The sequence below is a fragment of the Cynocephalus volans genome, chromosome 6 (assembly GCF_027409185.1).
Source record: "Cynocephalus volans isolate mCynVol1 chromosome 6, mCynVol1.pri, whole genome shotgun sequence".
NCBI classification, from domain to species: Eukaryota; Metazoa; Chordata; class Mammalia; order Dermoptera; family Cynocephalidae; genus Cynocephalus; species Cynocephalus volans.
This window is the reverse complement of record NC_084465.1, coordinates 152,099,878-152,111,940: the sequence shown is the minus strand read 5'-3', so window position 1 is coordinate 152,111,940 and position 12,063 is coordinate 152,099,878. Positions and strand designations below refer to the sequence as shown.

The 12,063-nt window shown below is 36.6% G+C and overlaps 1 protein-coding gene across 3 annotated transcripts in view; it reads left to right on the top strand.

Moving 5' to 3' along the window:
- CUL2 (cullin 2) overlaps positions 1-12,063 on the top strand; it is a 99,600-nt gene that overhangs the window by 15,752 nt on the left and 71,785 nt on the right. For all 3 annotated transcript variants that reach the window (XM_063099056.1, XM_063099055.1, XM_063099057.1), the window contains one exon: positions 8,037-8,177. In XM_063099056.1, coding sequence (XP_062955126.1) covers positions 8,059-8,177 — 119 coding nt within the window. In that variant the 5' untranslated portion in view covers positions 8,037-8,058. The remainder of the gene's footprint in view (positions 1-8,036; positions 8,178-12,063) is intronic.

The window sequence follows — 12,063 nt, the reverse complement described above, 5'->3', positions numbered from 1 at the left end:
GCCTGGGCCAGAGCACACTGAACGGGGAGAAGTCCTGTACAGAAAGTGAAAGCTCAACAGAGATCACACACCCTGTGGTACGTGATCCACCAGCCCAGCAGAGTACAAGCTGACCAGAAAGGTGGATCGCCGGAGAAGCCCAAGACCCGAGGCAACCACACACACAAGACACTAGAGGCCAACAGAGCAGCCACGGCGGGAGCCATACCAAATTGGCAACCACAGCAACATCCTAGTTAGTCATTCGTCTTAAACCGGTGGACTGTGAAACCCCCTGCCACAATGAATAAACACCAAAAAAAAGACACCAGAAATACAAAAAATCAAGAAAGTACACCACCAAAAGTTAATAAATCTCATACTCTAGGTCCTATAGAACAAGAAGCCCTTGAAATAACTGATAAGGAATTTCGAGTGATAATTCTAAGGAAACTGAATGAGATACAAGAAAACTCAGCTAGACATCATGATGAAATGAGGAAAAGTATACAGGATCTGAAAGAGGAAATATACAAGGAAATCAATGTCCTGAAAAAAAATGTAGCAGAACTTGCTGAACTGAAGAAGTTATTCAGCGAAATAAAAAACACAACGGAGAGTTTAACCAGCAGGCTTGTCGAAGTTGAAGAGAGAACCTCTGAACTTGAAGATGGGCTGTTTGAAATAACACAAGCAGACAAAAAGAAAGAAAAAAGAATCAAGGACATGGAAGAAAATCTGAGAGAGATATCAGACAACCTCAAGCGCTCAAATATCCGAGTCATGGGTATTCCAGAAGGGGAGGAAAATGGAGATTCCATTGAAAACATATTCAACAAAATAGTGGCAGAAAACTTCCCAGGTATAGGAAAAATCACAGATCTTCAGATCCAGGAAGCTCAACGATCTCCAAACGTATTCAACCCAAAAAGGCCTTCTCCAAGACATGTCATAGTCAAATTGGCAAAACTCAGAGACAAAGAGAGAATCTTAAAAGCTGCAAGAGAGAAGCGTCAAATCACCTATAAGGGAGCCCCAATCAGGTTAACATCAGACTTTTCATCACAAACCCTAAAAGCTAGAAAGGAATGGGATGATATTTTCAAAATACTAAAAGACAAAGATTGCCAGCCAAGAATACTCTACCCTGCAAGGCTATCCTTCCGAAATGAGGGGCAAATAGTATATTTCTCAGACAAACAAAAACTGCGGGAGTTCACTACCACAAGACCACCCTTACAAGAAATCCTCAAGGGAGTACTGGGTTTGGTTCCTGAAAAATAACTACCACTGCCATAAAAACCTAAGAAAAATCTAAACCTGCTAGTACAATAAAAATGGCATTCATGAAGAGAAAACAAGCTAACAAAAACACTATCTACAACCTAAGGAACCAACAAACAAAGAAACCAAACAGTAAATCAGAAAGCAAGGAACAAAAGACACCTAAGACAACCAAACAACCAATAAAATGCTAGGAATAAATCAACACCTTTCAATAACAACTCTTAATGTTAAAGGCTTAAATTCCCCAATTAAAAGACACAGACTGGCTGACTGGATCAAAAAGCAGGACCCAACTATATGCTGCCTACAAGAGACCCACCTCACCCATAAAGATTCACACAGACTAAGAGTAAAAGGATGGAAAAAGATTTACCATGCAAACAGAAAAGAAAAACGAGCTGGAGTGGCTATTCTTATATCTGACAAAATAGACTTTAAACTAAAAACCATAAAAAGAGACAATGAGGGACACTACTTAATGATAAAAGGACTGATCCATCAAGAAGACATAACAATCATAAATATGTACGCACCCAATGTTGGAGCAGCCAGATTTGTAAAACAAACTCTATTAGACCTAAAGAAGGAAATAGACACTAATACCATAATAGCAGGGGACCTGAACACTCCACTGTCAATATTAGACAGATCATCTAGGCAAAGAATCAGTAGAGAAACACAAGATCTAAACAAGACTCTAGACCAATTGGAATTGGCAGATATCTACAGAACATTCCACCCAACAACCTCAGAATATTCATTCTTCTCATCAGCACATGGATCATTCTCCAAGATAGATCACATATTAGGTCACAAATCAAGTCTCAATAAATTCAAAAAAATTGGAATTATCCCATGTATCTTCTCAGACCACAATGGATTAAAACTAGAAATTAATAACAAACAAAACTCTGGAAACTATACAAACACATGGAAATTAAACAGCATTCTACTTAATGACATATGGGTCCAAGAAGAAATCAAGCAGGAAATCAAAAAGTTTATTGAAACTAATGAAAACAATGATACATCATACCAAAACCTGTGGGATACTGCAAAAGCAGTATTGAGGGGAAAATTTATTACATTAAATGCTCACTTCAGAAGAATGGAAAGATGGCAAGTGAACAACCTAACACTTCACCTTAAAGAACTAGAAAAACAAGAACAATCCAATCCTAAAGTTAGCAGACGGAAAGAAATCATTAAGATCAGAGCAGAACTGAATGAAATTGAAAACCAAAAAACAATTCAAAAGATCAACGAATCAAAAAGTTGGTTTTTTGAAAAGATAAATAAAATTGACAAACCATTAGCATGGCTAACAAAAAAAAGAAGAGAGAAGACTCAAATAACAAAAATTAGAAATGAAAAAGGTGATATTACAACTGATTCATCTGAAATACAAGGAATCATTCGAGACTACTATAAACAACTATACGCCAACAAATTTGAAAATCTGGAGGAAATGGATAAATTTCTGGACACACACAAGCTCCCAAAACTGAACCGTGAAGACGTAGAAAATTTGAACAGACCAATAACAATAAAGGAGATTGAAGCTGTTATCAGAAGGCTCCCAACAAAGAAAAGCCCAGGACCAGATGGATTCACAGCAGAATTTTACCAAACATTCAAAGAGGAATTGACACCGATTCTTTACAAACTATTCCAAAAGATTGAAACGGACGCAAATCTCCCAAACTCATTCTATGAAGCAAACATCATCCTGATACCAAAACCAGGTAAAGATATAACCAAAAAAGAAAACTACAGGCCGATATCCTTGATGAATATAGATGCAAAAATCCTCACTAAAATACTAGCAAACAGAATACAGCAACACATACGAAAAATTATTCATCACGATCAAGTGGGATTCATCCCAGGGATGCAAGGTTGGTTCAACATACGCAAATCAATAAATGTGATACACCATATTAATAAACTCAAACACAAGGACCATATGATCATCTCTATAGATGCTGAAAAAGCATTTGATAAAGTTCAGCACTCATTCATGACAAAGACCCTCTATAAGTTAGGTATAGAGGGAAAGTATCTCAACATAATTAAAGCCATATATGCCAAACCCACTGCCAATATCATCCTGAATGGGGAAAAGCTGAAAGCTTTTCCTTTAAGAACAGGAACTAGACAAGGATGCCCACTCTCACCACTCCTATTCAACATAGTGTTGGAAGTACTAGCCAGAGCAATCAGAGAAGAGAAGGAAATAAAGGGCATCCAGATTGGAAAAGATGAAGTCAAACTGTCCCTGTTTGCAGATGACATGATCCTATATATCGAACAGCCTAAAACCTCTACAAAAAAACTGTTGGAATTGATAAATGATTTCAGCACAGTAGCAGGATACAAAATCAACACACAAAAATCAGTAGCATTTCTTTTCTCCAATAGTGAACATGCAGAAGGAGAAATCAAGAAAGCCTGCCCATTTACAATAGCCACCAAAAAAATAAAATACTTAGGAATTGAGTTAACCAAGGAGGTGAAAAATCTCTATAATGAGAACTACAAACCACTGCTGAGAGAAATTAGAGAGGATACAAGAAGATGGAAAGATATCCCATGCTCTTGGATTGGAAGAATCAACATAGTGAAAATGTCCATACTACCCAAAGTGATATACAAATTCAATGCAATCCCCATCAAAATTCCAAAGACATTTCTCTCAGAAATGGACAAAACTATTCAGACATTTATATGGAACAATAAAAGACCACGAATAGCCAAAGCAATGCTCAGCAAAAAAAATAAAGCTGGAGGCATAACACTACCTGACTTTAAGCTATACTACAAAGCTATAATAACCAAAACAGTATGGTACTGGCATAAAAACAGACACACTGACCAATGGAATAGAATAGAGAATCCAGAAATCAACCCTCACACGTACTGCCATCTGATCTTTGACAAAGGCACCAAGCCTATTCACTGGGGAAGGGACTGCCTCTTCAGCAAGTGGTGCTGGGATAACTGGATATCGTTATGCAGGAGAATGAAACTAGATCCATACCTCTCACCATATACTAAAATCAACTCAAAATGGATTAAGGATTTAAATATACACCCTGAGACAATAAAACTTCTTAAAGAAAACATAGGGGAAACACTTCAGGAAATAGGACTGGGCACAGACTTCATGAATACGACCCCAAAAGCACGGGCAACCAAAGGAAAAATAAACAAATGGGATTATATCAAACTAAAAAGCTTCTGCACAGCAAAAGAAACAATTAAAAGAGTTAAAAGACAACCAACAGAGTGGGAGAAAATATTTGCAAAATATACATCTGACAAAGGATTAATATCCAGAATATATAAGGAACTCAAACAACTTTACAAGAAGAAAACAAGCAACCCAATTAAAAAATGGGCAAAAGAGCTAAGTAGGCATTTCTCTAAGGAAGATATCCAAATGGCCAACAGACATATGAAAAAATGCTCAACATCACTCAGCATCCGGGAAATGCAAATCAAAACCACATTGAGATACCATCTAACCCCAGTTAGGATGGCTAAAATCCAAAAGACTATGAACGATAAATGCTGGCGAGGCTGCGGAGAAAAAGGAACTCTCATACATTGTTGGTGGGACTGCAAAATGGTGCAGCCTCTATGGAAAATGGTATGGAGGTTCCTTAAACAATTGCAAATAGATCTACCATACGACCCAGCCATCCCACTGTTGGGAATATACCCAGAGGAATGGAAATCATCAAGTCGAAGGTATACCTGTTCCCCAATGTTCATCGCAGCACTCTTTACAATAGCCAAGAGTTGGAACCAGCCCAAATGCCCATCATCAGATGAGTGGATACGGAAAATGTGGTACATCTACACAATGGAATACTACTCAGCTATAAAAACGAATGAAATACTGCCATTTGCAACAACATGGATGGACCTCGAGAGAATTATATTAAGTGAAACAAGTCAGGCACAGAAAGAGAAATACCACATGTTCTCACTTATTGGTGGGAGCTAACAATTAATATATAAATTCACACACACACATACACACATACACACACAAACGGGGGGGTGTAAGAAGATATAACAACCACAATTATTTGAAGTTGATACAACAAACAAACAGAAAGGACATGGTTGGGGGGGAGGGGGGGAGGGAGAAGGGAGGGAGGTTTTGGTGATGGGGAGCATTAATCAGCTACAATGTATATCGACAAAATAAAATTTAAAAAAAAAAAAAAAAAAGAAAAAAAAAAAAAGAAAACCAATATGTACAGTATAATCCCATTTTTATAAGAGGAGAAACAAATGTGAAGGGACCATCGCCAGCTTTTTGTGTACAATTACAAAATAGTCTGTACTTTCAAGAAACACTCAGATAATTACAGTTCAGAGTGATTCACTGCTCTAATAGAGATAAGCATAGAGTTCTCATGCAGTATATAAGATAGGGTACCTAACCTAGCTTAAGTAGGTCTAAGAAGATTTCTTAAAAGCAGATGTACCTGGACCAAGGCTATAATATCAGTAGGAGTTAGATGAGTGGGTGGTAGGGGGAGGTAAGGAATAGAGAAGCATTTTACGTAGAGAAAATAAGGGTAAGAGTAGGCTATATGAATCAGGCTGGTGTGTTCAGTGACCTCTGATCAGAAAGAAGTTACTGGATTATGACATCAGGAAAGGGAGATGCATGAGGAGAGGAAGCTGGTGAGGTACTTTAGACTGAGGTCAGATCATGGAAGCTCGATGTGCCATATTGCCATAGTAGAAAGCATCAAATGGCTTTAAGTACAAGAGTGATGTGGTCAACTTGTTGGTGTAAGTAGGTTATTTTTGGGTCTTTGATAAAGGCAATATCCAAGATTCTAATCTTGAGGTCAAGAACTTTGATTTTTGACCACTGCATCCTGAGAGCCTAGAATGGTATCTGGCAAATAGTAAGTATTCACTAAAAATGTTGGTAAGGCAGTATAGTTGCACATAGCAGTTGAGAGCACAGGCTCCAGCACAGTGCTGATGCCACAGTTACATAGCTCTGTGACCTTAAGCAAGTTTCTTAATCATCACGTGAGTCAGTTTTCTTATCTAGAATATGGGGGAGAACAATGGATCTACCCATCATATTGTTGGGAGGATTAAATGAATTTATACCGCGCACTTAGAATAGTGCTTGGCTCATAGCAAGCACGATATAAATATTAACAACTGTTATTATTTCTGCTCAGGGCCTGATCCCAGAGTATTTGTAGGCCTCCACAGGAATGGATGGATTCAGGAAATACTCAGGAACACAGTAATTGGATAGGATGCGGTGAATAAGGGAGAGAAGGAATTAAGGTTCATTCTCTAATTTAGAGCTAAGGAAACTTTGGTAGGTTTTCCTGTTTCCCACTGTTCAATCTCCCCCCACCTCCCACGTACACAGTGAAATCACTGCTAATCCATTCTAGATAGTACAGAAATACGTTTAAAGCCAGGAAGGTGGAGTCTGTGGTATGTTGAGGAAAGAGGATGTTGATTCAATGTGACATACTACTCTTTTGGATATCTTGACTTTTTTCTGATTCCTTTTCCTTCTTTTCCATGGAGTCTATTCCTTGGACTCCTTTTGAGTTCTTTTCTTCTGAGGACAGAAATGTAAGAAGGGCCTCCGGTTTGTGCCTGGGGGTGTGCAGCTGCCCTCCTCCCCTTGTCTCTTTTTTTCTTTCTCTTTATGCATCATCACCTCCTCCCCATTGTTTCTCTACCCCCTTTTCTCACAATGGTGGGAGACAAGAGAAAAGATGTTTCATCCTTGTTTGGCGTTGGTACAGACTAGGTTGGTGCTTCATAGTCCTGGTAATAAGGGGAAACTTTGGGGAGGATGTTAAAATAGATGCCAGAAAAGCATTTCTTTGTGCAATTGAATTTAACTGAGAAAATTTCTCTTTTAATTCTCTTCTTCTGATGTGATTTTGAGAAAGACTTAGAATCTAGCTTGAACCAATTTTCTATAAACTTGAGACGTTTTTGTTCCAGAAACCAGCTAACTCCTACATACAGTGTGTCTGCTAGGCAAAAGGTGTCTTTTAGCTCCCCTACAGGCCCGTTAGGTTCACTTGAGCCCAGCCATAGAGGAGTGGGACTCAGATACCCTGAGAAGCTGAGAAGGAACCTTAAGCTTTCTGCTGCAAACCTGACGTTTCTTTGAAAATTTTATCTCAAAAGTTCTTGTGAATTTTGTATTCTACTCCATAGTTCAACTCTGTTTGTTTTAATATAAATGTAAATTTTATCCCTAATGTTTTACCAAAACTGATGTTCCAGGAAGATAAACCCTTTCATTTTCTGTGTCTTCTCTTATTCCCTTGCATACTACCTCATTCTCCAGTTTAAGGAGTGTAAACCACAAGAATTTGGGGCCAAAACCTTTTTATTGAGTGTCTCCTGCATATTTCCCATGAAGAGAATTGGCTTTTTAATTAACTGGGTCGCAGCTTCTTTGCCTCAGCATATTGAATGAGGCTTATAAATCTTTGAAACAATACCCCTGGTCTTAAATAATTTGTAGAAAAGCTTCCCATTTTCTAGAGTTCATAATGAATGCAAATATTCTACAAAATTCCTTGTTTGGATAGTCATGAAAAGACGGTAGCCAATGTTTATTGTGTTCTTACTGTTTGCCAGGTTCTGTGCTCACTTCATATATCATGCTATTTGATTATACGTTGCTTTAGAAATAAATAACATATTGTGGAATTCATGCTAACATTATTATTGTTTTTAATTGACAGATTTCAACACTAAACTTGCACAATGTCATTGAAACCACGAGTAGTAGATTTTGATGAAACATGGAACAAACTGTTAACTACAATCAAAGCTGTTGTCATGTTGGAATATGTCGAAAGAGCAACATGGAATGATCGCTTCTCGTATCCTTTTAGTGGCCGCTTGATAAATGTTCTAAAATTGATAAACTTGTTGAAAAGTGAGAACAGGAGTTAAGCTTATCTGCGCAAAAGTACTTTCCAGTGTACCTATTTTCAAATATATTACTATTTACATTTCCAAGTTCATCACTTCTTTTGTGGCAATCAATAATTGATAATCTTTTATTCAACAAATACTTATTGAGTACTTAGCATCTCTCAAGCACCACTTTAGCTTTGGGAATACAGTTGTGAATAAAAGAAACTTCTTTTCATTATAATAAGGGAATAGACAATAAATAGATAAAAAAAAAAAAATCTAATTCCAGTGCTTCTAATAACAGGTAGTGATACATATTGCAGGGAAAAATAAAGCAGGGTAAGGGTGTGGAGAAAGCTTGGGGTATACTTGTGTACGTGGCTCTTTAAGTAGGGATGGACTCCCTGAGGACAGTGACATTTGTACAGAGACCAGAACAAAGGGAGGGAGCAAGCCATGCAGATATCTGGGGGAAGAGTGTTCCAGGCAGAGGATGAACAGCAAATTCAATGACTGTGAGATGGAAACATGTTTTTTAATTAGATTAATTGCCTACATTTGTGAATTGGGAGTTCTGTGTAAAAACACAGATTTGTGGTTTCTCTAGGATGCTCTGAAAGCTGATATTCTGCATTCATACTTGACAGCAATCTGCTGGACCTAACTGGTGCTGTCCTCTGTAGCCATCTTCTGCGGCTAAAGAAGGGTTGCCCTTGTTATGTAGGACATATGTTCTTTAGAAAAGCTCTGATTGCATAAGAAAGTGATTCATCTTGTTCTCATTGCCCAACTCAGTTGTTAATAGTAAGCTGAATGTTGATGCAAGAACAGTGAAGTTTTCTTAGACCAACAGGAAACTAATTCATTACAACTGCAGTTGTTAGTAAGGAACATTTGTTAGGCTACCTATGTTCTGGGCACTGAAGTTACATACAATAAAGGTAACATTTCTGCAAGGCTTCATAGCTTGCAAAGCTCTTTTACATTTTTTATGTTATTTGATACATCAAACAGGCCTATCAGACCAGTGTGGCAAATGTAATTACTATCTTTATGTAACAGATGAGGAAACTGATCTCAGAGGTAAAGGGACTTGCCCAGGGACACATAGACAGTAATTGATGGAGTACAGACTTGAATACAAGATTTTTAACATCTAATTCCCTATGCTTTCCAGTATATCTAGAGGATAATTGAGATGGATTCTGCCCTTGAAGAGCTTATTATTGAATTAGTCTCTTAAATTAGATAGCTGATTTTTGTGTGGAATGTTATGGATTGATTTGGGGCAGGAATCTTAGTAAAAGTTGAAAAAGTGTTAAAGGCTATTTGTGTTTTAATGAGGCTGAGTTAGGCAAGAACTTTTAAATGCTTTTAAGGATGTTTTAACTAAACTAATGAGCAGAGAGGGAAGAGAAGGAGTTGGTCGTAGATTACAAGAAGAGGGCCAATGAGCATGAGGTAAAGAGAAGATTAAATGCATTCTTTGTTGTTGTACAGAGTATACAGTTAACTTGTTGGTTTGTAAGTGGTTTTGAAATAGATGACTTCCCTGGAAAATGACACTTTCAGTCACTGCTATTTTTAAGGTTTTTATTGTTTGATCTATCTATGATGATTTAGTTATTCTTGGATTGATCATGAATTTTCTCCTTCTCCCCCCCCAAATAAAAAAAAATCTACAAAAATAGTAAAATTAAAGAATACAGTCTCTCATTTAAAATTTTGCTTTGGCTGGAATTTAGCTCAGTTGGTTAGAATATGGTGTTATTAACAGCAAGGTTAAGGGTTTGAATCCTTGTACTGGCCAGCAGCCAAAAGAAAAACAAAACTTTTTTTTTTCTTATAGGGCTATGTTACTAATTGTTCTAAAGTGAAATTCCCTCCTTTTCTCTGTTATTTTGCCCAAGAATTTAAGGTCGATTTTTTATATGCTCATTCCTAGGTATTAGGGGAGGGAATTTTGGGAGGCCATTTTTAGAATTCTGCCTACCACAAGTAACAATGATGCTTCATAACAAAAGCTTTCTAATAGCATTGGTGCAATCTTTAGGGTGGTTTGGAATTTACCCTCTAAGTTTGTATATCTGGTACTTTCCTACGATAAGATATAGGCTAGGTGTAGATCTACATTTACTATTTGTTTCTGTTGATTAGAGTTCTTTGGCTGTTTTGATTTACTTTTACTCATGGTTTTCTGCCTTTTTGTAGCTGTTTGGACAGATCTGCAAACCCCAGCAGTATAATATAGATGCTTTCCTACTTAAGGACAAGTTTGATTCTAAATGGTTATATATATTTTTTGTCCAAAGTGATTACGCTGAGAGATTTATTACTGTCTTCCTTGAATATATAAGGGTACATCAAAAAATTTGTGGAAAAATAGAATTAAAGATAATGTGAACCTTTTCATGAACTCTTTCAAGACACTTCATAATTCTCCCAGATAGGAAAATGAGTTTGTCCTTACACAATTTAAAATCAGGCATACTATTATCTTTATTTCTAATTTATATTCTGTCAGGCATCATGTTCAAACATAGACCAGTTTTGACTGCATTGAGAAATGTTGAGGCAGGTAATCTCTATCCTTGACAATGATCATAAGTGTTAGGACAACTTCTTTGTAACCACGGCATATACACTTAGCAACCCATCACCCTTTTTTAGATTATACAGATTGAAAAGATTTTTATCTATATTTATCTCCGGTGCAACAGCTGGTTCATCCTATTCTGAATTATATCAGGCTAATAGATATTTGATGTTGATGCTGATTCTCTAGCTATGCACTTGGAAGTTTTTCCGTTTAATCCATCACTTTTTATCTTTGCTTGCTAATTGATGATTTCATAGATACTGCATTTTTCACATGTTGCATTTTCATTCTTTCCTTTTAGAAATGTCAACAAATCCTTTTTTATTAATTTTTTATTGTCAAAAGCTTTTTTGCTTAAGTCTTACCATTTTCAATTTTAAGATAATCTTTACTTTTATTCCAATTGCAAAACCCTCAGTTTTTTGATCCATTGCATAATAGACCGTATACTGTTAAAACTCAAAATTAAGCACAAGCTTAATAGAGAAAATCAACTAAAATAAATAACTTTGCTGCTAGTCACCACTCTTTTGATTGTAACAGAGTTCAGAGCTTTTGCTCTAAAACACAGCTTTGTTTCTGACTGTGAGAATTTGTAAGTGGAAATTTCATTTATAGAGGAATTTTTGTATTTTGGTTCCTTAAAGAGTAACTTAGGAAAAGATGAGTCTGTGGAAAGGCTATTTAAATCAGAACCTGACCTTCTCCAGTTATTTTCTATTTTTTGTCTTTTAAAGTGTCCTGCCTATAACCAAATCATAGTTGATTGCTAGAGGTTGGAAAATGCTCTTCGTAGGCCTCCTTAAGGGCTTAACATATCCAGGGTGGTTGGAATAGGTTAGAGAAAAAGAACATATTTAGGAAGTATCTTTTAGGGTATTGGTTGAAATTATATGTGGTTAACTAAGACCAAAACTATGATGAGTTAAAACATGAACTTTAAAAACTTATTAAGATGGACTCATTTCATTAAAAAAACACATGAGTATGTTCTCACTGAGAAAGAGTTAAACAATATAGAAGTACTGTATATGGAATGAAATGGGAAAATCTCTGTACTCCCTCCCTTGTGAAGATCCTTTTTCCTTAAGCAGAAGAAGGTAAGCCCTGTGGTGTGAATCTTTCTAGTAAATTTTATTTACATTTACATGGAGTGGACATATTGAGATGTTAATTTTGGTAATGCAAAACATTCATGCATGTAATTAGCATATGATGCTAAAATTGTGGTATTGAATCATTTTAATTTT